Genomic DNA, 27,205 nt, shown 5'->3' on the forward strand with positions numbered 1-27,205 from the left:
AGCCGTGTGTGCCAACATGCCAGCATGGACTGTCACTCAGGGCCCGCTCTGCTGGCACAGTCTCCCTCCCTGGAGCCCCATTAGCTGAGGCATTTCCCAACCCAGGCAGAGATCAGAAGCATCTTGCTTGTGGAGAATGCAGCCTTCTGGCTCCACACTGAAGTCAAAGGTTCTGGAAATTTTTCATTTGAAACAGGGCTGCGGCTTTCCCACCCTAGAGTCTGTCCTGTGGGATTCTAAAGAATGCACTGTAGGTGTGGGTGTGGGGGGGTCCAGGGTTGATCGCCCACCGTCCCACATTCCCAGGTCCTGCTGGGAGCAAGGAAAGGCACAGTCCTGGACACATAGGAAAACCAGACAATCTGGGGCTTTTATTTACACCACAAGGCAAGATAGGGATACAGGAAAAAAAATGTTGGACGTCAGTAATGGGAAAGCTAAGCTCTTAAATTCAGTTGCAGTAGGGTGTGGGCCCTGCTGCCAAACAAGGAAACACAGGAAAACAACAAAGGGCGGCCTACAACACGAACCACCAGTCCCACACACGGGATGAGATCACACAGTCTGCTCCAGGAGTTGAAGTTCACCTTCTGTCGAGCCTGGCGAGTCCCAGGACTAACTTTTGACTTTGGCCGTTTCTGAGTTAATTCTTAGCCAGACTTAGAGAGGCACAGAGCCAGACTGTGCTGATTTTCCAATTTGGGAGGTGGGGAGGAAGACTCCCAGGGGAAGGAAGCACCTTTGATTGTTCATCCCATCCCTGGGTCACACTTCTCCCTACCTAGCAGGATGTCGTAGACTCCCTGGGACTCTCTGCTATTGGGAGGTGGCAGGGGAGGCATCTTGCAAGCTTCCCATTCCTGATTCTTTCCAGTCAGCTGCAAGTGGCTTTTTCTCCTATTCATCTTTTTATTTTCCATCCTAGGACTACCAGGCAAGCATCATCCTGTCACATGACCCTGCACATAACCTGCTTGTACTACTAGGGATAAAGCAAGACCATTTATGTCCTGGTTCCAGGGACAGGGCAATTCAACAGGAGCCTCCAGAGGGGAGGCTGAGCCTAAGTGGGCAACTGCCACTGTCTCCTCTACCTGCTCCTCCTCTGTCTTTCTACCCTCCCCATCCACCAGTGTCTGATGGTTGGGCCCAGTGGATGAGGGACGAGCATCTTGGCTTTCTTCGTGTCTCCTAGGCTAACAAGCTGATCCTGCAGAGAGGTCCCAAGATCTGCTCTGGATTTTGAATACTCTAGAAGCAAAGTTGAAATCCTGGCCTGCTGTGGGGTTGCCCAAGGGTCATGGTGAAAGGGACCTTTATGAACAACTTCAAAAACAGTTGTGAGACCCAGCAGTGCAGTGTCTCAGACATCCTACCCTTTAGAGGGGTTCTTCTCTCGTTCTCACATCACCCAATGCTAGTCTAGGAGCCACCCTCGGCGGGTGTCAAGCCTGGGACTCATGCCTACATTAACTTTTGAATCCAAGTAAGATGCTGGCCTAAGAAGTGTTAACCACCATGGTGCCTCTGGTCCCCTAGCTTCCCCTAGTCCTACATACAAGCAGCCCAGCCCTCCCAAGGAAATCTCCATCACAAGCATGCCTCCTTGGCTCCACAACTTCCACTGCCTCTCCAGTGTCGTCCTTGGCTTTTCTTCTTCTTTCTTCATGCCCATCTCTCACTTACTCGTTGCTCCTCTAAATATACTTGTAAATTCTCTCTCCTTTCCTTCTCTCTCTCCCCTTTACCTCCTCTCTCTCTCTCTCTCTCTCTCTCTCTCTCTCTCTCTCTTTCTCTCTCTCTCTCTCTCTCTCTCTCTCTCTCTCTCTCTCTCTCTCTCCCTTCTCTCCCTTCTCAATCAAATGGTGGAGCTAGGCACCTGGTAGCATTGAACTGACATGGACAGTCACATCTGCAGGAGTCCTGCCTGCTCCAAACACAATAGCTGGACGAGGTTCAGACTCGGAAGGCACCTGTTGCAGCCTCCCAGCTTCTGAACTTGCCCTCCCTTCCTCATTGCCAGGAGTGCAGTTATGAAACCCTTATGAAGATGACACTCTCTGATCTACTTTCAACAGTCCCCACACAGCTGTGAACTCGGGTTTCAAAGGATCGTGGTCTTCAAAGACAGTTTCCGTCTGTCTTCCCAAACCTGTAATTAAACTCGCAATGACAGTGATGGGGGAAGAGAGAGCCTCAGAAACAGCTCCCTCACTGCCCTCAGTGAGGGGATCAAGGAAGGCGTGCCCATCTCGACCTTTCCAGAACCTAGCAACTATCCCATTAGAGGTCTGCATCCTCTTCCCTCACAACTCGCCCACGACCCGCATGGCTCAGACCCCAGACCTGCCATGAGTCTGTTTGCCTGTACCCCAGAAAGGCTCTAGCCAGTACAGGAAGCAAACTAACCCTATCCCCAATTTGATCTTGGCCTAACTCTCCGCAGATCTGATCCCCGGATCCACCCATGTCCAAGAGAACCGAGTGGCTCAGCGGATGTGCGGGGATGGCTTCTGCCTGACACTCAACCAGTTCAACAATGGAGCATAAAGTAGAGTTCATCTTCAGAGTTCCTGTGAGTTCGAGTCGGAAGTGCTGGTGGGTTCACACTGTTCCCTGGGGCAGAAGCATTCTGCTGATGCCTGCCCCCCGTAGCTCCAGTTAGCGCACAAAGGACACCACGCTGGTGGCCACTGCAAACGGGGAGGAGTAGGCTGCAGCAAATCCATGCAGACCAATGACAATGTACCGGCATCCTTTGCTTATGGCCTTCCCGAAATTCTATTTTTAGAAAGAGAAAAGCAAAAGTTAGGTGAGGCAACCTGTTGACTCTTTCACAAGTCACTGTGACACACACAGAGAATCGTTCTCCCTCATGGACCCAGGGCAAACTATGGAGGCCCGGTGTCTTCACATGCGTAGTGCCCTGCGTCCCCACCTGCTTCACGACGGGCAATCTCCTTGCCAAGTGTGTGCAAGTACAGCATATTTCCAGATAACTCTCAAGCCTTCTGAGAAACAGCATGGAGGCGGCCAGCCTTTGTTGTTTTAAACTGAGACTCACCCCACTTCCCCAGCTGGAAATGAGAGCGCCATAACAGGCGGGGTCAAATTTTCCTTCAGGCATCTTGTTAGACAGCCTACCTGGTCCTTCCTATGCGCCTAGCGCCTACTCTGGTCCGACCCACGGGTTTGTAACCCGGAAGTTTTCACCATCTCTGAGTTCTGCAAGTGCACAAGCCTTTTGTGTTTCCAGAACTGTCTTACATTTGTTGAGGGTAAGGACAAGGCAATGCTTTTTGGATGCTGCCTTTCTCCTCCTTCTTTTCTTTGGTGGATGCTGGGACGGACAGGGGACATCAAATGCCAGGAACTCAAGTGGAATTACATGAGAACTTTGAGGCCACTAACGGCTAACATCTACTGCATTGTGTCCCCAGTATCCCCCTTCCCACCTCCAACTTCTTTTAATGTTTTTGGTGACTTTGACATCCAGTAACTGGCCAGAACCTTCTCTCCCACCCCGTGACTTTCAGCCCTATGATTTTTTTTTCTGGCTACAGAATACACAACCTGGTTCCACTGAAGATCCTTGATTCCAATCAGGAGACTCACTGCGATACCCAGTGTTGCCTGGAGAAGCTACCCCAGCTGCCCAAAAGGGTTGACCTCTCTAAGATGCAGCCCAACCTTTCCTTCTTCTCCCGACCCCCAACCATCTCTATGAACTGGTAGAGTCCATGTCCTCATTGCTTGAATAACACATCCCTGGGGACCTGTTCATCTTCTGCTATTGTCCCCAAGCCCAGTGCTCTGGCTCCTGGCTTCTCCCACCCTGCCAGTGTAACCATGGCGAACTGGGTCTTTTTCCCATGTCTTCCCCACACTGTTCTTCTCCAGCAGTATCCTCATCTTCCTGTCAGCCCGTTCCCCAGCTCAGACGATGCCACGCATCACTGTGGCCATCTCCTGCCCAGTCTCTCTGCTATTCGAGTGAAAAAGCCTCCAGACAGTGACTCCCCACCACACTTCTTCCCTCTCATACTGGTTGCTGCCCACAACCATTCAGGGACTTCCTGGTTAAGGTTGCCTACAACCTCCATGCTGTGTGGTCCATGGTGGCATCTGTCTTTTTTCCTCCCTGAGCTCTATGATCACCTGGACCCATCTTTTCCTGGTTCTCCCTTGTCCACAGGGCACTCCTCCTAAACCCTCTCCATTGGTTCTGTCTTCTTGTGGAGTTGGAACTGTTGAGGTCTTCATTCCTCATTGCTAGGTCCCCCTCCACTCTGCCTAGAACCCCTCAGACTTTGGATGTTTCTTAAATGCTGGCAACTCCAGTTCCAATTCATTCATTCAACTCTCTGCTTGGGGTGCCCACCTCCTGGTGCCTCACAATTCCTCTATGGCATTGTCTCTCGTTGCACGAAGCAAGTTGGCCTAACTTGGGTGACTGATATGTCCTTGTTAGCCTTCGCTTAAGGGATTAGCAAGAAGAAATCACAGAGGCTGGAGAGATGGCTCAGTGGTTAAAAGCATTGGCTGCTCTTGCAGAGGACCCAGGTTCAATTCCCAGCACCCATGTGGCTGCTCACAACTATCTGTAACTCCAGTTTCAGGGAATCTGGCATCCTCACACATACATACATGCAGACAAAACACCAATGCACATAAGATAAAAATAAATTTTAAAAAAAGAAGAAATCACAGGAAGTTAACACGCCTTTGAGACTGTCCAGCTAGTAATGGGCAGAACTGAATCTTCCCCGATGAAATCTCACTGCAGAACCAGAAGCCTTCATGCCATGTTATACCTCTCTTTAATGAAGGCAGCCTGTAGGAGACCTTGTACTCACAGCCTGGAGTGAGTTCTAATCCCATCCTTTCCTCAACATTCCTTGGCCTCAGTTTCCTTGTCTGTATAATGGGAATATGTAGTGGCCTTTTTGTGTGGTAAAGATGATGGGGGAGTTTATTCAAGGGAAGCGCTGGCAACAGTGCCCAGCACATGCAGCCGGGCTGGTGACCACAGTGTCAACTTTCAGAAGAAACAGTGACTTTTTTCTGTTACAGAGTAGCTTAGGGTTGTGGTGGCAATTTATCAGTTGGAGATATTTCTTATTTCTCAGCAAGGTTTCTTTTTTAGAGACAGGCTCTCACTCAGGAGCTGAGCTGACATGGATCATACCATGTAAGCCAGGCTGGCCTTCCGCTCATGTTGTTCCTCTGTCCCAGCTCTCTCAGTGCTGGGTTGCTGTGACCCACAATGCCTTGCTAGAAACACATCTAGAGAGCGAATGGAGTTGCCTTGAGTTCTGCCTTGAGTTGTCCGTGGTGTGAATGCCAGAATCCCCACACTATAACGTGTACCCATTCAGGTACCCCCAGCCTGTAGGGAAAGCCAAGGTCTTTCCCTCAATCCCTTACTAGGTCATGACAAGCTGTGGGAGAAACTGGTACATCTATGTCTACTCAAGATACCACCTCATCCATTTTTCAAGGAGACATGTTTGTGTGTGTGTGTGTGTGTCTGTGTGTCTGTGTGTCCATGTGTGAGAGAAAGAGAGAGGAAAGGACTCTATAAACGTGTTGAAAAGAGTCATTGGGAGAATTTTACATGTTTGAAACAAATACCATGTATCCCTGCCAATGGCACCAGAATCAAACCGCTTACCCGAAACCTGACGTTAGTGATAGTTGTACACTCTCTTTCCCACAGCTGGTCACTTTTTAAACAGCCACTTATCACTCTGTCTTTACCATTTGGGGAGAGTCTGCTGAGAGAGTGCATTAACGGGAACGCGGTCAAAGCACAGCTTTGGGTAGCACAAAGCAGAGACCAAAGAAGCTGACAAGCGCACCGGTGCCATTCAAGGGAAAGGACTTGGGATAGAACGAATCTCTCCTAGGGATGCTGAAGATGGGAAAGCATAGGAGGGGGGCCAGGCTAGCCCACAGATTCACACCGCACTTCTCAGAACTCGTGACTGCATTCCCTGAAATGGCGAGAGAAACTTTGCCAGTATGAGTCAGCTAAGACTTCTCCAGAGGGTGGTTCCCTGGGGTCTCCTGCATACCAGGTCAAGACTGCCTCTACCCCATGTGAATATCCTAATACAGAGGGATGCAGGGGGAGTCAGGCAGAAGATGGAGAGCGGAGGGAGAAGGGAGTGACGGAGGTGGAATACACTACTGGGTTTGAAAGGGAGGAAGATGGCCCTGGAAGCAGCAAAGAGCCAGGCAAGAGCAGCCCCGGTGATTTTAGATCAGGAGGCTTGATTGCCTGGGACTTCTGAGTTCCAGAGCAGCAGAGAAGATGGCAGCCAACCTCCCAGTGGGGCTGGGGCTCCATGCCCCTGTGATTTAGAAGAGGAAATCATCTCTCCACAGACGTCGCTGTCTGATCTCAAAGGTCAAGACTTCTGTTGAGCTGCCCTCAGGCCTGACGCCAACCTGAAGTGGGTGATCAGCTCCAGAGTCTGAACAAAGAGAACCCACCCCTCAAAGGGTAGCAACATACAGCTCTAGAAGCTCAGCCAGGTGCCCTGGCATCTAGAACCTTCCATGTGGACTAATGTATTGACTTTCGATATGATTGGGTATGTGTGTTGGTCCGGTGGTGTGTGTGTGTGACATCGATACTCAGTGTCTTCCTGAATTTCTCGCCACCTTTGTTATTTGTGTAGAGACAAACTCTTCCACCCAACCCAAGTTCACAGATTCGTCTATACTGGTCTTCACCTCCCCAGAACTAGGTTTTTAAGTATGTGCCAAGCTTTTTACTGAGCTCTCATGCTTCTTACCTGGTATGCACATTCCCCCCAGCCCAGCCCTCATTGTTATCAGATGGTACAGAGGAAGAGAAAAGGCAGTGAGAGAAAGCCAGACAGCCACTGGATGGCCGTGAGGTTCTCACATCTGGCAGACTGGCTCTGGACCCCTAGTTTAAACATGAGAACATTTCTTCTACTTTTCCCTTCTCTTTGTGGTATGGTCAATCCTAGGACTTGACATGTAAGGCAGGGTTCCACTCTCTATGTAGCCCAGGTTGGCTCTGATCTGTGATCCTCCAACTCAGTTTCCAGAGTGCTGGGATTACAGGCCTGCAACACCACACCTGCCTTACCCCATACTTTTTGTTTTACCCTCCAACCCTCTGCTATCTTCATTCTTTTTCCTTACCACACTTCTCTCCATGCCTCTCAGGGGTGCCTGCAAGGGCGGCCTATTGTTTTCAGCTAAGTGAGAGGCACGTTCCATCCATCTCGCCCACAGATCTGCAGAGGAAGGGGCAAGGCTCCCTCCCAGCTCTTAGGGCGGTCTCATTCTGCAGTTTCATTGTCTCCAACCCCAGCTTCCCAGGGTTGCTGAGGGGACTCAGGCATGGAACATAAAGAAGGTAGCAGACAGCCAGCCTTCTGACAGAACACCGGAACACCGCCGCCTCAGGTTCCTTCCCCAGTGCCCAGCGGATAGCATTTTAACAGTAATATGTCCGCCACAGGAATGCAATTATTTCTTTCAAATCATCTAGGAATGCTGATCTCTATAAGAGGCCCAGGCACAAAGGCTTCCAGAAGGCTGGGCCAGCAGAGTGTTCAGGTTGGCTCCTGGGCAGGACCATGCTGGTAGGGGTGGGTGGAGCAGCAGGGGGAGTGAGCCTGCTCTTTCATGTTGCACAAAGGCCAACAACTTTCCTTAAATAGAAGCAGGAAGGGGCTTGGGTGAAGGATCTGAGAAGTTAACAGCGGTGGGAACAAAAAGAAAACACGTTCCGTAATAACCAATAATCAGAGCTATTCGTTTCTAAAAGAAAGCCTCGCCTGGCAACCGAGGTGAGCACGGATCCCACCCCCGTCTTCTGCAGGAGCCTGGACTGTTCTTTGGCTTTGCAGAAAAGGGGCCTCCTTGGTCCTCTTCCTTCTTGTTGGAGCCTGGTACCTTCTCAGCTGGCCTAAGAAGGCAGAGCCAGGATGGCTCTTGTGACCCCTCATTTGGGCTGTGATCTCATCTGGACTTCTTGGGACTACTGAGTTAGTGGGTGACATTCCATTGCTTTCCCCACATCTCTCCCTCTCTGTTTTGGTCAAGAAAAAACAAACAAACACCGCCACCAACACAAAACCCTTTTCATGTCAAAATCTCTCTTACATCCCCCACCCCCCAATTCATGTAACATGAAACCAACCAGTCTAAAGTGAGAGAGTTGGCTCAACAGTTAAGAGCACCGACTGCTCTTCCAGAGGACCTGGGTTCAGTTCCCAGCACCCACATGGTGGCTCACAACCATCTGTAACTCCAGCTCCAGGGGAATCAATGCCCTCTTCTGGCCTCTGTGGGCATGAGGCAAGTGGTACAAACATACATGAAGGCAAAAACAAACAAACAAAAAACCCCAAACACATACGTGTTTTTGTTATTTTCTACATCTGTTATTATGTCAAATGAAAAAGTGAGAGGCATCAAATGCCTTTATGATGTGTAACCACCAGTCCTGTCTGCTTCCAAAACATTTTCTTCCTAGAAGGAAACCATACACACCGTCGGCAACCTTCTGCCTGTCGGCCCCTGAAGCCACCATCGTACTGTCTGGATTCACCTCTCTGGACATTCCATAGAAAGGGAACCATGGCTTTCCCCACGTACCATCTTGTTGAGCCACAGGGCAGCAAATATTAGTCGTTATGGCTATTAAATACTACATAATGTGTCTAGCCCACATTTTGTTCATCTATTCATATATATTTGGATTTTTTTCACTTTTTGTCCATTGGTAAATGAGACTTCTGTGAACATGTCTGTAAAATTATTTGCTTCACAAACATTTATGAAGGCAAAACACCCATACACAAGAAAAACTGAAGTAAAAAAATATTTGCTTGAGTGCTGTCTAACTCTATTTTTTTTTTAAAGCTAGAATGCCATGTAGCCCAGAAACTCTCTAGGGTAACCAAAAGTTACTTTGAATTATTTTCCAAAAACTATTAATTACATTTATCTAGTGTGTTTGGTGTGCATGCACACATGTGCATGTGTGCTACAGTATGTTTGTGGTCAATGAGAACTTGTGGGGGCCAGTTTTCCAAGGTTCTGGGGATTGAACTCAGATTGTCCCATTTGCAGTGAGCACCTGTACCTACACAGCCAGATCGTGAGCGCTGATCTCCTGGCCTCCACTTCCCAAGTGGGGGATTATAGGTGTGTACCACCACACCTGGTTTATACAGTACGAGGGCTCCAATCAGGTCTTGGTGGATGCTGAGTCAGCATTCAACCCCCTGAGCTGTACACCCCTCAGTTCAGCCTTCAATTCTTTCAGCTCTCGGTGTGGAACCCTGAGATCGTAGAGTAGGCCTGTGTTCAACTGAGAAAAGTGACCCCAAGTTGCTTTCCACAGCAGTACACCAATCTTACACACGCCAGCACGAGTGTGCAAGGCTCAGTGTCTCTTGGTGCTCACCAACATTATGACTTTATGTTTGGACTTTGACTTTTTTTAGAATAGCCTTCCTAATTAGTGTGATCTGGTACCTCAGTGTTAGCCGGGGTGAGCTCTTTGTTGATAGGTTCTTGTCACATAGATAGCCCAGGCTGGCCTTTCCTTTTAATCATCCTGTCCCTCCCTCACAGTACCTGGGATTACACGTGTGGATTTCCTTGTCTTGTCTTCCTGTGGTGCAGCCTTATCTTTTCTTCTTCCTAGAGTCCTTTTCAGGGCGATTTGAAACAGTCCCTGATTTTTTTTTCTGAGATGGGGTTTCACTGTAGCTTTGGAGCCTGTCCTGGAACTAGCTCTTGTAGACCAGGCTGGCCTTGAACTCACAGAGATCCGCCTGCCTCTGTCTCCTGAGCGCTGGGATTAAAGGTGTGTGCCACCACTGCCTGGCTGCGTCCCTGATTTTATTAGCCTCACCAGGATGAGTAATCACTAAGTTCTCTGCTATGTAGTAAGGGGCTGGTGCCCGACCTCTGCCACATCTCCCTAGTGAGCCTTGGACTCTCTCCAGCCTCTGTTAAGATTCATTTTTGCACCTCTAGGGTATGCACAATGCCCGGCACAGAATGGTCACCCCAAAACCTCTCCAAATTCCAGCCTCCAAGGAGGACCCCGTGTCATCAATTCACTTTCAAATGGTTTCTGTACCCCCAAAGTCCCACTTTACTTCAAGTATTTTATCATTGCCTGCTTGTGAGGGGGCAACGCCATATCATTCAGGAGAATGATAAACTAAAATTCCCAGCAAGAAACTGAATGCCTCAGGTATGGTAAAGGTCACCCACTGACCACTGATGACTGGACCATAAAATCAGGAGGTCAGTCAGAGGACTTTGACTGGAACACAATCAATGAGTTTTGTGGTTCCTCCACCTACGCACCCCAACAAACACCCTCCCGTAGCCTCCTCCAGGCCAGGAGAGTAATTCTACTTCCAAGCCGGGGCACCTGGGAGCCAGACCATTTACCCAGGAAACGAAACTCATTCCTTTGCCTATCCATCCCCATTCTTCCTCTCGCTCACCCACCTCCTCCCACCACCAAAGCAAAAGGCAGGCAGAACATCTGAAGTTCAAAGTGCAGAGATCAGCTTTAGAGGCAGGGAGATTCCACAGGCACTAGGTGTGTACTGGCTGAGTTAGCAGGCCCCGCGGACAACCTGGCAGTCTACGACAGAATCACCTAACATTCTCCTGCGGCCGGGTGGCCTCGGGGAGATGATGGGAAATCAATGCATCTGGGTTGCAACGTCCCACCAGCTACACGGTTTCCAAGTCACTTAACGGCTTCAACATTCCGTTTCCACCAGCGATAACCGAGCGCAGGGTCCTGCCCGCCTAAGCCTGCGCGCTCAGCGTCACCCTCCAAGTGACTGTCCTGGCAGCGACACGGGCACAACTCCACCCAGGGCAACTCCCGGCTCAGTCTGGATCAGGGCGGCCGGACGCTGGGGACTTACCTTGCCGTACTTCTTCAGTTTTCGCCGAAACCTTTTCTTGGGCTTGTCGTCTGGCGAGGTCTCCTCGAGGGGCTCGTAGCGCTCGGGCAGCGCAGCCAGGTGTACTCTGCGCGCGCTTGGAGTCCCCGCGCGTCGCCCGCCCTCCTCGCGCGTATCGTCCTGGCTTGCTAGGTCATCGTCTTCGCCCTCTAGGTGCTCCACGATGACATCCGTCTCCTCGTCCCCGGCCCCTCGAGATCGCCCCAGGGGCCCCCGGCGCGCGAAGCTGCTCGCTGCCTTGCTCCGGAGCCGGGCACCCACCGTCATGATGCCGCGGAGCTGTCGAGAAGATCCTGGGCTTTGAGGACAACCTTTGCTCGGTGCCCCGCCCCGCTCCTGCCCCCGCGGACCGCCCCGGCTTGGTGCGCGAAGGGGACCCGAGGTCGTAGCGCAGCCTCGCGGTGGGGCCGGGGATTGCGGCCGCTGAGACCAGAGAACGCTTAGCCAGACCGGGTCTGGAGCTTGCCCGAAAACCATGTTGCAGACACGGGAGCTCGGGGTCAGGCAAGTTTGACAGTATGGGAAACAGACTCCAAACTGCAGGCCTCCAGTTTCCCGCATTTAAAACTGGCCGGGGTGGTAGGGCACGCCTTTAATTCCAGAGACAGAGTCAGGAGGATCTCTAAATTCAAGGCCAGCCTGATCTACACAGTGAGTTCCAGGATAGCCCGGGATACAAAACAAACAAACAAAATATTGGCAGAGATGGTATTGATCATGAAAATTATTGAGTACTGCCGGGCGGTGGTGGCGCACGCCTTTAATCCCAAGCACTCGGGAGGCAGAGGCAGGTGGATCTCTGTGAGTTCGAGGCCAGCCTGGCCTACAAGAGTTAGCTCCAGGACAGGAACCAAAAGCTACAGAGAAACCCTGTCTCGAAAAACCAAAAAAAGAAAAAAGAAAAAGAAAATTATTGAGTACTGTTGAGAATGTGCTGAAATGGTCATGAAAATATGATATTTAAAGCTGGGGGTGTAGTTCAGTTGGGATAATGCTTGCTTAGCATGCACGAAGTCCTGGATCCCATCCCCAGCGCCTCATGAACCCCAGCACGTTAGCACACTCTTGTATCACAGAATTCCATAGTGAGGCAGGAGGATCAGGGATTCAAATTTATCCTTGGTTACATGGTAAGTTTAGGGTCAGCGAGGGCTACATGATGCCGTGTTTCCAACACATATAAGTTTAGGCTCAGCGAGGGCTACATGACGCCGTGTTTCCAACACATATAAGAAATGTAGGCCGGGCGATGGTGGCGCACGCCTTTAATCCCAGCACTCGGGAGGCAGAGGCAGGCGGATCTCTGTGAGTTCGAGACCAGCCTGGTCTACAGAGCTAGTTCCAGGACAGGCTCCAAAGCCACAAAGAAACCCTGTCTCGAAAAACAAACAAAAAAATGCAGGGTTTTTTTAAAAAATTAAAATCTTGAGTTCATTTCACATGTGTATTTTTGTCTCCCCACCGTTTTCACATCTGACCACCAGTATTACTAGGTCCTATGGAAACATTCCACACATACTTACGGCGAAGTAAAGGGTGGAGTTCCACCGCTGAAAACTGAACAGGCATTTAGACACCACATTCTTGACGATGGAATGTGGACAACATCTACCAAACACAGCAAGGCAGCTCTCATTTTGCACTATAGGAAGGAGAGCTAGCTATAAACGGTTACAGGAATCAAGTAAGACTCTTGTTGTTTTCAATTCAAACCTTCTCACATTAAATTGCCTCCTTAACATTTTAGGGACATGATAGTGTTTTGTTTTGTTTTTGAGACAGTTTTCTCTGTGTAGCAGAGCCCTGGCTGCCCTGGAACTTGCTTGAAGATCAAGCTGGTCTAGAATTCAGAGGTCTGTTCATCTGTCTCTGCCTTCTGAAAGCTGGGATTAAAGGCACAGGCCACCATAACTGCCCCGGGCAAGTTTTTTGGGGAAGAAGAAAAAAAATATGTATCCCAGGTGTGGAGGCACAAGCCTTTAATCCCAGCACTGGGGAGGCAGAGGCAGATGGATCTCCACAGGGAAAGCTTTGCCTGGAAAGTTAGGGCTGCTATAGTGAAATGTCATTATATATATATATATATATATATATATATATATATATATATATATATATAGAGAGAGAGAGAGAGAGAGAGAGAGAGAGAGAGAACTAGAAATCTCATCCATATTTTTCTAGGAGGTTTCTAAAAACACAAGGCCATGTGTCCACGGAGCTATCACAGTGACACACTGAGAAAGGGAAGCAGCCTCATGGAAACAGGGGAGCTGATTTCTGGAGCGCACATATGATATCATCAGGAGCGCAATATGACATCAGGAGCACAAGCAATCCTAAAAGCCAGGATTTGTGCACTAGCATCGCCAGAGCTGTGGCTCTCAACCTGCGTGGAATGCCTTGTTTGCTTTTGGTTGGGTTTTGTCTTTTGTTTGTTTTTGGTTTTCGTTGGTGGTGGATTTTGACACAGGGTTTTACTCTGTAGTCCTGACTTACTTGCATTGCAACTCACTGAGGAGATCAGGATTTCCCTGCCTCCAGCTCATAGAGAGATTTCCCTGCCTCTGCCTCTTGAGCGCTGCTTGTTTGCTCTTCCTTCTCTTCTCTTCTCTTCTCTTCTCTTCTCTTCTCTTCTCTTCTCTCCTCTCCTCTTCTCTTCTCTTCTCTTCTCTTCTTTCTTTTCTTTTTTTCTGAGACAGGGTTTCTCTGTGTAACAGTCCTGCAGTTCTGGAACTCGCTTTATAGACAAGGCTGGCCTCGAACTTACAGAGATCCACCTGCCTCTGCCTCCCCAGTGCTGGGATTAAAGGAATGCACCACCACCGCGCAGTTTGCCTTTTTTTTTAATGTGTGTTTATCTCTGTGTTCTGGGGAACACAGAATAAAATATAACACAATAATGCAAGAGAAAGCAAAAAAAGGGTGCAAAGAGAAAAAAAAACCAGTCAATTGTTACTACTCACAAGTGATATGCTCCCATGTTTACAAGACCCAGAACGGTCCTTTGGAAAACTCTGGACATGAACTTATAAAGACTGAAATTAAGCCGGGTGGTAGTGGTACACACCTTTAATCCCAGCACTCAGGTAGACAGAGGCAGGTGGATCTCTGTGAGTTCGAGGCCAGCCTGGTCTACAGAGTGAGTTCCACGACATTCAGAGATACACAGAGAAACCCCAAGCAAACAAAAAGACAGGAACTAGATCCCTATCTGTCACCTTGTATAGTTATCAGCTCTGTGTAAATAATGGAACGCAAGTCTTGGAACTCTGATACTGCTAGAAGAAGCACTTCAAGATAAAGGTAAAATGGCTGGAGATGTGGCTCAGTGCTAAGAACATTTGGGGTTCTTGCAGAGGACTCAGGCTGTGTAACCAGCACTCACCTTGCTCACAGCTGTATAGCCCCATGGTCTGTATTCTTTTCTCTGACTTGAAGACCAGCCTCTGCCTGCCGCTGTCACAGTGTTCTGCTCACGTGGACACAGGCCAGGTCCTCGGACACCATAAACAAAACCGATTCCTCCTCTGAGTTGTCTCCATCAGATGATTCGTCTCAACAACCAGAAAGGTGACTAAAGGAGCAGAACAAACTCCATTTCGAGTTAGAACTCCATTTCAGACAGGACCTAACTAAGGAGGTCCATGCAGCCCAGCAAAGTCATAAACATTCATTCCCAAGACACTGTGCCAGTCCTGGTCAAAGTGACCCCACCAGGGTGTCCAAACAACATCTGTTCACATCTGCTTGCTTCGGTCGTCTTTGTAGATACCTGATTAATGCTGTTTTGAAATTCCCTATACCCCAACAACAAATTCAAAAGTTGTATACTTCTACCCAACCCCGAAACACCAAGGCACGCGCCACCCTGCTTACTGTTTTCCCCTTTAAAAACCCATTACCCCGAGAGCTCTGGGCCGTTTCCCCCCCACACCAGCTGTGGTGGGGTGTTGGATTGTGCAGTGAAAGTTAGCTAACTTGTAATCAATAAACCCCAGTGTGTTTTGCATCAGATACTGGCTCTGTGGCGGTCACAGAGACTACAGTGGAGGCTTCTGGGGAAGAGAATCCATTATCTGATTAAGGGATAATATTATTCCACCCAGTTCTTTAGTAAGGTGGTCATCATGAGGGGTTATCCCTGGCCAGATGAAGGACAAGTGCAGGATTAGCTCCTACGTTTTGGGTAGCTTGGAATGTGAGATCTCCTCCCAAGGCCAGAGTTAAGTTCCTTTCTTCTGATCAGGAGGAAATAGCTTTCTCTTCATGTGGCTCAGAGAGCCTCAGTCAAGAATACCGCAGCATTCCCCACTCAAGAGTTAACACTAGCATCATGTAGGAGATGGGCTGAAATTGAGAAATAGGTCTCAACTCATGCTCACCATGAAAACCCATTTCTGGGCTAGAGAGATGGCTCAGAGGTTAAGAGCACTGACTGCTCTTCCAGAGGTCCTGAGTTCAATTCCCAGCAACCACATGTGGCTGACAGCCATCTGTAATGAGATCTGGTGCCCTCTTCTGGCCAGCAAGCACACAGACAGGACACTGTATACATAATAAATAAATAAATCTAAAAAAGAAAGAGAGAAAAAGAGAACCCATTTCCAAAGCTGTTTACCAGAAGAAGCTCCATCCTGCCCTCCCTCCAGCTTTCAGGCAGGGCTTATGTTTAGGAGATGAAAAGCCAGAGCTCCCTTCTGCCTTTCCTGGCCAGAAAATTACAGACATTCCCGGAACCACTGCTTTCAGAGTCCTCAACAGTCTCTATCAGAGTCAGCAGATTCGGGCTCTCCTCAAGCCTGTTGCCCTTGACTTGTGGATGCCTGATTGCTTTCTGTGTTAAAGGCACTGACTGCTTGTCCAGACTCACATGGCAGCTTCCATATGTGTGCAACTCCACTTCCAGGGGATCCAGCTCCCTCTTCTGGCCTCTGAGGGACCAGATATGAATGCAGTGCGCACACATACATGCAGGCAAAACACTCATATACATAGAAGCAAAGGAGATAGGTTTTACTTTGGCAGTTCATCGGCAGACAGACACGCATCATGGCAAGCAAGGCAAGGAGGCAGGTGTGTGAGGCAGCTGGTCACCTTGCATCTGCTGTCAGGAAACAGGGAGAGATGAATGCTGGTGGCAGCTCACTTCCCCTTCTCATTCCGTCTGGCTCCCAGACCATGGAATGGTGCTGCCCATGTTTTTGGTGGGTGAGTCTTCCTGTCTTAACTAACCAAATCTAGAAACTCCCTCCAAGATGTTCCCTGAGGCTTGTCTCTTAGGTAATTAAAAAATAACTTCCTTACTTTTTAATCTGATAATAATAATAAATAGGCATATGTTTGATGCATGCCACAGTGTATGTTTGGAGGCCAGAAGACAAAAGAATAATATAGAAGATTGTGGAGGAATGACACTCACAGTTGACCTCTGACCTCCATATGCATATGTTCACACACACCTGCACACATGTGCACCCACCCGCATGTGATCACACACACAATAAAAGGAGACTATATGCATAAAAGACATATTTTTGGATGTCTTTTAAAAATACCCAAACTTTTTCTGCCCTCCTGATACAGTACAAAAAAAAGTAGAATTCCAAGATTGAAAGAATTTATGAAAACACTACATTTAAATTTAAGAGATCCATGGAATGATTTAAAGTGCCATGGTACCCAATGGAAAGACACTTATATCACAAAAGAGAATTTAGAAAGCAAAGAATCCACACAAAGACAGGATAGACTTCAGCCAGTTTTAAGACAACAAGGAGAAATACACTATTTGGGGGAAGTGTGAGCTCCAAGACCTACTGGTTTTGTGAGGACTTGCAGTGTTTGTCAAGAAGACCGAGCCACAGGGTTCCAGTTGCTGTGACAGGATTCAGGCTGCAAACAGGGCCTTCTTGGACCTCCCAATAATAGCAGGAAGTGATGATGTCAGTTGCGTTCACAGACTGTCAGAAGTGAGGGCTGGAGAGATGGCTCCACCAGCAATGGCGGTGAGAAAGCCCCATGACCTGAGTCCAACCCTCAGAACGTACGGAATGGCTGTGGAGACTCGGCTCTGACCTTCACGTACCTGCCGTGGCATCTGTGCGCACATCACACACACCAGTGAGAATAACTATTACAAGAAGGGGTGCGCCCTTCTGTGCTGTGAGCTTGCCAGCCCTGTGGGGTAGAGCCACGGCCCCACCCTGTCACCCTCAGTAGCCTGAGGCGTTCTCTTAACATTTTAAGGTCCTTCACTCAAGCCAAACTGGGATTCATGGCTTGGATGCAGACACGGATTTCAAAAGTGGCCTGAAGCAGAGTTGGGAACTAGTTAAAGACATTTTAATCTAGACTTTAAGCTTGAGGGTTAGGAGAAAGAGAGGCGCTCAGGAGGAAGACATACCAAGGTGTGGGTATCTGCTCCTCAGCGGAGAGCTGAGCTTGTCCTGGCTCTAGCCATATGTGCCATTTTGGTGGCTCTCAAATTGCATTTTAAAAGATTGCTAAGGACGTCTCTCTCCTTTTGTGTCCTCTGATAAATGAGATTACAAGGTGACTTCAGTGAAGCCATGGGTGAAAACGAAAGATAATGTGAATGCAGGGATAGCTGAGTTGCTCAAGAGGATGAGGGCATGTCTTCCTGGCAAGTGGGATTTCTGGTAAGGTTCCTAGAGAAATAGGTTGACGGCTGGGAAGGAGAAGGGGTCTGAAACAGTTGTTAATTGTGCTTCTCTGTGGTGACTGACTCCTTTCCCATCTCCTGATTCTACAATAGTCCTTGTCTTTCCCCCTCAGACTGGGACTGTCCCCACTCATTGGCCCAGCAGGCTCTTCACACAGACCAGACTCTGATTGACACATGAGTTATTACTTGCACGTGGTTTGATGAAGCAAATCTTTCTGAAACAGGGGTCCCAAGGAGTCTGTTGGGTGGTGGTCGAAGACACCAAAAAAAAGCAGCAGCAGAGGAAATTGAGGTTCCAGAACCAGGGTTAAGACCTTGTTGACCAAGACTTTGGCCCTATCTGATCACATTATCTTTGAATCCACTCTCTCTGAAGAAGAGAGGTTTGGAATGAAACAGTGTCTTAGGCCTCTGTCCAAACACTCCGAGAACAGAAAATCTATCCTCGCTCTAAATGCGTTTATTCCCCACAGTGTAATCCTTTGACAAGCAGAATTACTCTTTTAAAACAAGCGACTAAAGAGACACAGCTCAAGTTTTAGATCCAATTTGTTCTTAACAGCTGAAGAAAAAGTACACAGATTAGCCCTAAACTCCGCAAACAGATGAGCAGAGAAAAATGGGGCCAGAGAGGGCTCAGCAGCCAAGGGCACTGGCTGCTCTTGCAGGGGACCCGGATTCAATGCCTAACACCTGCATGGTAGGTAGCTCACAACCACATGCAGCTTCAGTTCCAGGGGATCTGACGCCCTCTTCTGACACCAGGCACACACAGGATACACAGACACACATACAGGCAAAACACTCACATATATAAAGCAAAAGCACAGTCTTTTAAGAAATGTCTGTTCTGTTCTTGTCTTGAGGCCATTCAATTTTCAAATAACAGCATTGACAGGGTCAAGAGATAGCAGAGCTGCTTGGACAGTCAGAGGACAGTCCCTGTCCCCAGTGACGGTCTTTTTCTTTGACACTGGGGAAACACCTGCTATCTCACACGCCACCACTGGACTGCTCACCCACCTTCACTTCCCTCCTCCTCCTCTTCTTGAGACAGTGACTTACGGTGTAGCCCAGACTGGTCTTGAACTTCATAATTCTCCTGCCTCAGTCTCTAGAACAGCCGGTTTTATAGGCCTTTACCACCACACACAGTGTTTTCTAGCAATCCTTAATATCCTGTTTATTCTGTCTGGTCTGGAGTGAAAGAATGGTTGGTCTTCCCTGAGGAAGGATAGATCTGTGGTTCACCCCGCTAAAGTGCTCTGGATGCTCCTGGTGTATCCCCAGAGGGCCTGAGAGGACAGTGCTTCTCAGCAGTGCACCACAGAGTTAGAGGAAGGGGGGCTCTGCTTCTGAATTTCTGATCTACTGACTCTGGATCCCACTTCTGGAAGAGCTGGGAGGACTATGTGTTCTGCGCAATGTGCACTGTGACCTGGGGGTACCGGGTGAGTCCCACAAAATGGCACAGCTAGCAGGTGGGCAGGAATGGCTGCACTAGAGGGAGATGTGCCAAGCCGCCAGTTTTCTCCAGGTGGAGACGCCTGCCAGTTATCAATAAATCTGTGCACATTCTCTGAGTTTCGTGCAAAGAGAAGCGATCGATTGATCCCTTGTAAACAGCACGGCTCAGATAAAGCACTCACGTGTCTGAGAAATTGATTGAGTGGGAGAACACGGGAGAGGCTAGGACAGAAGGGGTCCAGGTCTGGGCTGTGTTTGTGGCCACCTGGGCCAGTTCGGTCTCCCACCCATGGTCTTGCTTTTACCCCACCCCAGGAGGCTGACAGCCCAGGACTGCTTTGGCTGGGATAGTCATTTTCAAGGCACTGCTTGCCGTTGGCCTGTGCCACTCCTGGAAAGCAGGGCTCTCTTCCTGTTTTTACATAGTATGGTTGCCACAATGACAGTGGAAAGAGCTGAGGTGGGCGAGGAAAAAAAAGTGCATTTTATGATTAAAAACGTCAAGTTAAATTTTTAGGACTTATGTGTATGATCGCTTGGTCTGTCTGTCTGTCTGTATGTGTAGTAATAGGAGCGGCGGCGGGGCTGCGTCCCCAACACCCCAGCCGCCTGCTAGCTTATGGCCGAAATAACAACACACAAACTGTATTCATTTAAACACTGCTTGGCCCATTTCTATCTAGCCTCTTCTAGGCTAACTCTCGCACCTGGACTAGCCCATTTCTAATATTCTATGTAGCACAGCTAGGTGCGCTTACCAGGAAGATTCTAGCTTACATCCATCCTGGGTCTGAGCTTCATCGCATGTGTCTGCCCAGGAGCCGGGAGCATGGTGTCTCTCTGAGGTGTCTGCCCCCCCCCCCCCAGAGGAGAGCTGTTGAGTCTCTGAGCTCACTTCCTCTTCCTCCCAGCATTCTGTTCTGTTTACTCCACCCACCTAAGGGTGGGCCTATCAAATGGGCGTAGCAGTTTCTTTATTACTTAACCAATGAAATCAACAGATTGATATATGACACTCCCACTTCATGTATGTATGTATGTACATGTACTGCATATGTACCTGGTGCTCTTGGAAGGGAGAGGAGGCTATCAGACACCCTAGAACTGGAATTGCAGGTGGTTGTGAGTTGCCACATGGGTGCTGGGAAGGGAACCTAGGTCCCCTACAAGAGCAGCCAGTGCTGTTAACCACTGAGCCAGAGCCATCTCTCATCTCTCCAGCCCCAACTTCTCTCTCTCTCTCTCTCTCTCTCTCTCTCTCTCTCTCTCTCTCTCTCTCTCTCTCTCTCTCTCTCTGTTGGTGGCAGGGTCTCATTATGCTGCCCTAGCTGGCCTCAAACTCACAGCGATCCCCGTCTCTGCCTCCTGAGTGCTCCGGTTAAGGCTGTGTATCATAACATCCTGCACGTATTTTCATTTAGTGAAAGACGATCATTTAATAGAGAGAAGGACTGCAAGATTGTGCAGAAAAAGTGGAGAAAGGTGGTGGCCTCTTTAGATAGAACAGACACTAGATCGACACAGGCCACACCAAGTGCCACCCAAGAGTCTCAGGCGGTGTCTTTCTGAGTGTGTTGGCACTTCTCCCCAAACAGCAGAATCGAAAGGCAGGACAGGAAACCGTAAGGTTAGTTACACAGAAGCGCAGGTGCGGGTCACAGGACAACTTGTGGGGGTTGCTTCTCCTACCACGTGGTTCCCTGGCATTGAACTCAAACCACCAGGCTTTTCTCCACTGAGCCCGGTTTCATGTTATAAAGGACTGTTTCTGGGTTAAAGGTTGCCGTAGGTTGTTTACTGTAGTGGCACAGTCTGGGGCTTAGTTTAGGGTTGCTGCAGGCGGACTCAGCATCCTCCTGCCCCCGACTACTTTCAGTATCGTCCAGACAAACACATCTCTAGGTACATATTTCATATTTTAGAGTCTGGTTGCTTTGTATAATTTGTAAAACTACGCAACTTCTTCTAACCATAGGTAAGACAAAGCCTGGGGCTCTGAAGAGACCCCACAGGGATGCTGCCCTTTGGAGCGCTGATCCAGTCTCTCCACGGAAGCCTCTTCTCCCATTCTCTTCTGGCTGGAGGTCCTGGCACTTTCTGGAAGGCCTTCCTCTGGGAGGCTTCTCTATGGCAGCCGGCCAAACTGCATCTGAATCCCTCTGCATGCTGATCTACCGCCAGCTCACGGCCATGCTTTTACTCTGAGCAGTCCCCAGCCTTCAGACTCAATAGGAACACACACAGCCTTCCATAGAAAATGTCAAAGCAGTGGTTTCTGGGTGGTGAGACCCCCCCCCCCGCCTTTGATATTTATAGCACAGTTTATTTACATATCCATTTGTCTGTGTGAGTCTGTATGAGCCACACCATGCATGTGGTGGCCAGAGGAGGGGTCAGTTCTCTCCTACCACGTAGGGTCTGGAGGGGGACTCAAGCCAACGGGTTTGGCAGCAAGTGGCCTTACTCACCGAGCCCTCTCACCAGCCCTGAGGTGCCTCGGTTTTATTTTCTCATTTGGCACACCTCATTCGACAGGGACAGGCCTTCCTTCATTCTGCAGGGTAGAACTGTACTCCATTCTGTATGCACGCTGCCTTTTCTGCATCTCCTTACGCCGAGGGACGCTAGGTTGATTGGCTATCCTGAATAATACTAACATGGATGCAGAATGCAGGTATCATTTCAACATACTGATTTCCTGTCACTTGGACACACACCGAGTAGCGGCATCATTGGATCGTGGCAGTTCTTTTAATGTCTAAAGGCCAGTCACAATTTCCCGCAATAGCTTCCCTACTTTACAGACCACACTAACAGGAAGCAAGAACCCTTTCTCTACTGCCTTGCCCACGCACTAAGGGGACAAACTTTTCTATGGCTGGGCCATAGCAATGTCTGCAAAGCCAGTTTGTATTTATGCTAACACTGCCACACCCTCTATCTCGCTACATTTGTTGCAATGTCCGTGGCCTCTGCCCTCCTATCCTCCAGAAAAGACTTCCCGGCTCCATCCTTTAAGGCTTTATATGTTCTATCTGTATATTTCTATTGTTAGTTTTTTATTGCTGTTTCCCTAGAACCCAGAACCTGATGTATATTCGCACTCAATAAATTTGCTGAGTTAATGTTTAAGTGTGAGTTGACGTTCCCAATACATTGTGTTTAGTTTTGTTTGTTTGCTGGGGCAGACTACTCCATGAGACCCTGCCTGGCCTGGGACTTGCAGCAATCTTCCTGCCTGTTTCCATACAGCTGCGCCTAAATTCACCTCTCCTAGACTCCTTCCCACTCCGACTTTCCTTGCTATTATTACTCAGAACACAAGCATCCCTGCATTTCCAAATCAGATCATTTATTGTCTTTCTGGGGCAAAGGGACACTTTCAATGATACCCATTTATGTTCTTTTGACTGTGTGTGTGTGTTTCTGTCAGCTCCCCAATGGACCACAGTGATGGAGCGGTGGGAACATCTATACATTCTCTTTACATGGCTTCAGAGGCATCCTTCTCTCCACAGGTATCGTAAAAACAAGGCAGAGAACATCTTGTTCATTTCAACAGGTCAAGCGTAATCTTTAGTTCGCAGGAAGCTGGGTATGGAATGGCACTTTCAGTGACAATCACCCATCCTAACATCTTTGTGTTTAAAATCAAATTTTATCCCACAGAATATTATTGGGTCATGGTTCTAAAGTAGATTTCATTTTTATCTTGCTATGTTTTTACCTTTTGCTGTTAAACAAAATAACATATCCTATTTTCTAAAAAACAATACAAGGCATATCATGTCAAATAGTACTTCGACAGAGACAAGGAAATCCTGCTATTATATAGCAAGGTGTTTATTTATGCAAACATATTAAAATTCCCCAGTCTTCAAAATGATGTTATCATGAACACATGAAACACATACTATAAACTGAGTGTTAAAATTTCATTTTTAGTTCATGAAAAATAAGGAATATGGAAATAAACTTCCCTTCCATAAAGCACAGGGGTTGGCTGGAGTGAGAAACCATAAGTACCCTGGCCTCTGCCTCGGAAGAGGCCTGGAGCCTCTGTTCTGGAATGTATTTCAGTGACTAGAACTCCTGGAGATATATGACGCTTCCTTGCCAGAATGAGCTCTGGAGAGCCTACAGTCGCCCCCCTTGCTAGCCGAGTGAACCGGCACCGGAAAGAATACGCTCAGAGGGCGCTCCAAGCAGAACACAGGTGATCCCGACAAAGAGCAAAAGACAAACGCTTTATTATGAGATCTTTTCAAGTAAGGTTTCCGTGTGCACCAGTGAGTGAATGCGGATCTGCATCGAAGGTTTCAAATGAACACCAGATTAAAAAGGGGCTACACAGTTTCTCTTTTGTTGCTTTTTCCCTCCCAAACATCGTCCTTCCCTAAGGCAAGAAAACACACCATTTAGAACAGTCAAGAAGAAAGCTACATCACAGGACGGTACAGAAGATAAGACCACCTTCTTCGGGAAGCCAGGCGGTACAGCCCATTGCCTACACCGGCAGCTCCCACTCAGTTTCCCAAGACAGCACTGATCACAGCACTGGCTTGCTTTCCATTGGTGAGCTTTGAGACCATCCTCTGTTTCTCAGGAGTGTGCGGATGGGGCCCATATGCTGATATTACAGTAAATCACAACATTAAATAACATTGCACAGTCAACCTCCAAGGCTTTTCAGTACAAAAGTGAGCATTAAAAAGGTACCGTTACTAGTGGCTTTACGCCACGCACAGCACTAATTATGAAAAAAGAGAAGGTAAATGGCCAGTTACAGAGCTGCACATTATGGGTAGAGTGATGTGGAAGAAACTTGGTAACCTGGGCAAAATACTGAAAACAAATGGGTTCTGAGGGAGCAAAGTGAACCCCGGGCAAGCACAAATTCGTAAATGAATGTGGAGAGCACACCTAGCTCTTGGGTCTGAGCACTGGCAGACACTAGAGTGGCACGGGAGGATGGAGGCTGGGAAGACACTGGGGCAAATGCTCCCAACTCCAGTCAGTTCCTGAGGCAGCATCATATCTTAGCCAACGCCTTCATCAACACTGTCCGGAGGAGCTTGTGCTATGAGAGGCCCCAGCGCTCTGGTGGCCCAGTTACCCTGCGCATACCAAAGGCAGCAAACCCAAGTGCTGGTTTACTTCACAGCAGCCTGGCAAACCACCATGTACGTATTCTTTCACTCTCTGCTGCTGATTAGCAGGTCAGAAAACAAAGGGCAAAACAAACTTGATAAAGATTAGATTCCGGCACTTCTGAGTTAGCTCGAGGCAAAGCTGTGGCTTTCTTTTCACTGTGTTTAGAAGTCTAGGTGCGGACACTGTAAACATGATGTGTCCGCTGGCCACATCTTGTCTGACACAGGCTGAGAGCAAGAAACGCAGGAGAAACAGAATGACGCCGACCACTGTCAACTTCTGCTTTAAATTAAAGATGATTTTAAAATAATTTTATAAAGTCCATGCTACAATTTTAAAGACTATTTCTGTGCGCTTTTAATTCTGGACACAATTTTTAAAATAGCATGATGGAGGTAAGAATTTAAAAAACCCATCAGAACGTAAATAACAGGGGAAACCACTTTCAACTCAAAGCATTAAACATACATTTCTGGAGACCCAGACAAGGATACAGGTTTTAAAGCAATCATATTTTATTATACAACTCTATGAACAGAGGATGAACAGAAATACACAATATACTTACCTGTACATGTGAACCTACTTTTTAAGCTACAGAGTCTTATTATAGCTCATACTGACTTTAATTTTACAGTTCATGACTATGTATAACCCTATTGCGTTAAGGACAGATTCTACACAGGAATCTGTGCACTCACAACCTGCACCTCAGCTGTGGGGCATCTTCCCTGATCCTGAAGCTCACACAGCTTCACAGCTTAAGCTCGTTTGCTATTTTGGATGCAATGTTCTTAAAGGCAATGGAGGTCCCAGAGATCCGCTTGAAGCGGACCCCATTCAGCGAGAGCCGAGGTAACTTGCAGACTTCCATCTCCCACTGCACGAGGCTGTCCTGCCTCGCGTCGCCATGGACACAGAAGAGCAAGAATCGTTCTTTCTGTTCGTAGTCACAGTTGTTGGCATCCAACACTTTCCGGATCTCTCTCATCATGTCATTGGGGTCCATTGAGCTTGTGGTCTTCATGCTCCATGTGAACCGCAAAGAACGCGGCTTGGAGTCTTTGCCCTCTTCCTTGTCTCTTTCTTTCGGCTCCCCGGATGCACTTCTAGAAGAAGAGGGCAAAGGGGAAAAGTTAAAACAAAAGTTCTGTTCGGCAAAGAAATTGCAAGCATAAAATGCTGAACTTTCCAGTCTGCAGTCTGCCCTCAGAGGGACCAGAGTTGCACGCTACCACGCTGCTTGCAAACAGGCCCAGGGCACCATGCACTTTGGCATTTAGCATCTTTAGTCTAAAGCAGCAAACTTTCTCAGGTACATTTGTTCCTGGGAAAGAATTTGCAGTCGAAAGTGAAAACTTAATGGTTTTTTCTATATTCTTCATTTTCTGTACATACACATACCACAAACACACAGACATGTCCTCCCCATATGCACACATCTATACACATGCATACACACCCCTGTACAAAGATACACACAGCAGCCACCACTAGGATTCTCCTGATAAAACACAGTATTAGAATATAAACATTTCCCCCTTCTCTGCCCTTCTTGTGTAGGAGCAATGCAATGACTCCAGAGGGAAAGCGGTTTCCAACAGACAGTTGGGAGGGAGACCGCCACTGTCAGGACCGCTCACAGCACGCGGGCTCTGCTCTGTCCCTTTTCTCTAAAGAAAGGGAAGGCAGCCTGTGGCCTCCACCCCTTTTCTATCACTTCCCTCTCTGCTCTCTCCCATGGGGACATGCTGGCTTCCATGCTGTCCCTGACCACAGGCCTGTGCGCTCCTCTCCAAACTCCTGCACAGGCAAGGCTGCCCTCTTTCTACACGGACAACTTCCTTTCTCTCCCCCAATCTTTGCTTGTTTTCTCCAGAGTCCCTGATCACCCAGACTCCTGCCCTTGCATGGCCACCCCTTCTTATTCTACTTTCTTTCTCATTCAAGCCATTCGAATACACTATCTCTTGACCTCTCCTGTATCATAAGATCCAGGCCATCTGCCTGCTTCATTTCTGACACCCCAGGCACCCAGAACTATGTTGAGCATAAGAGATGACTGACGTTGAGTTTTGGTGTGTAGGTATTGCACAAATAGAACCACAAAACCATCTCAAGTAACCATACGAGGGCAGACTTAATGGACTTCCATGACTCAAAGTGCCTTGTATTAAATATATTAAACCATCATCCAAATACAGATACACTGCTGTTTTGCCTATAAGCATCCCTCACTCATTTGTGAAATTTTGTCTTTGAAAGACATTTATGCCTTTCCTATAAATACATACATATACATTTATATATGTAAGATATAAAATATTATAAAATATAAAAAGGAATATAAAAAGGCAGTTCCTTTCCTCCCTGATACCTGAACCACCAAAGTGCTAAAAACTGTAATCTTGAGAAAACAGAGAGTAAGTTACAGAGATACATGCCAAAGACCATGAAACAGACACGGAAATAAATACCAAAGACTACTAAACAGACACGGAAATAAAAGCCAAAGACCACTAAACAGACACGGAAATGAAAGCCAAAGACTACTAAACAGACACGGAAATACATGCCAAAGACTACTAAACAGACACGGAAATACATGCCAAAGACCACTAAACAGACACGGAAATAAAAGCCAAAGACTACTAAAAAGACACGGAAATAAAAGCCAAAGACCACTAAACAGACACGGAAATAAATGCCAAAGACTACTAAACAGACACGGAAATGCACGCCAAAGACTACTAAACAGACATGGAAATGCACGCCAAATACTACTAAACAGACATGGAAATGCACGCCAAAGACTACTAAACAGACACGGAAATGCATGCAAAGACTACTAAACAGACATGGAAATGCATGCAAAGACTACTAAACAGACACGGAAATGCATGCA

At 48.0% G+C, this 27,205-nt stretch overlaps 2 protein-coding genes across 4 annotated transcripts in view; both read right to left on the minus strand.

Annotated features, from left to right (window-relative positions):
- Positions 1 to 341: 341 nt before the first annotated feature.
- C10H1orf115 (chromosome 10 C1orf115 homolog) lies at positions 342 to 11,312 on the minus strand. The gene is made up of 2 exons (XM_075989393.1): positions 10,956 to 11,312; positions 342 to 2,781 (listed from the first exon to the last, which is right to left on the minus strand). The coding sequence occupies exons 1-2, from the start codon at positions 11,259 to 11,261 to the stop codon at positions 2,662 to 2,664; spliced, it is 426 nt and encodes a 141-aa protein (XP_075845508.1). The 5' UTR covers positions 11,262 to 11,312; the 3' UTR covers positions 342 to 2,661.
- A 12,062-nt stretch (positions 11,313 to 23,374) lies between these two features.
- The window catches only part of Mark1 (microtubule affinity regulating kinase 1), a 110,739-nt gene continuing 106,908 nt past the window's right edge, over positions 23,375 to 27,205 (minus strand). For all 3 annotated transcript variants that reach the window (XM_075989397.1, XM_075989396.1, XM_075989395.1), the window contains exon 18: positions 23,375 to 25,409. In XM_075989397.1, coding sequence (XP_075845512.1) covers positions 25,055 to 25,409 — 355 coding nt within the window. In that variant the 3' untranslated portion in view covers positions 23,375 to 25,054. The remainder of the gene's footprint in view (positions 25,410 to 27,205) is intronic.

This window comes from Microtus pennsylvanicus, chromosome 10 (genome assembly GCF_037038515.1).
Source record: "Microtus pennsylvanicus isolate mMicPen1 chromosome 10, mMicPen1.hap1, whole genome shotgun sequence".
In the NCBI taxonomy this organism is placed as follows: Eukaryota; Metazoa; Chordata; class Mammalia; order Rodentia; family Cricetidae; genus Microtus; species Microtus pennsylvanicus.

Coding starts and splice junctions, on each gene's coding strand:
- C10H1orf115 (XM_075989393.1), bottom strand. CDS start 11,261: ATGACGGTGGGTGCCCGGCTCCGGAGCAAGGCAGCGAGCAGCTTCGCG. Junction 2,782..10,955: donor AACTGAAGAAGTACGGCAAG/GTAAGTCCCCAG, acceptor TTCTAAAAATAG/AATTTCGGGAAGGCCATAAG.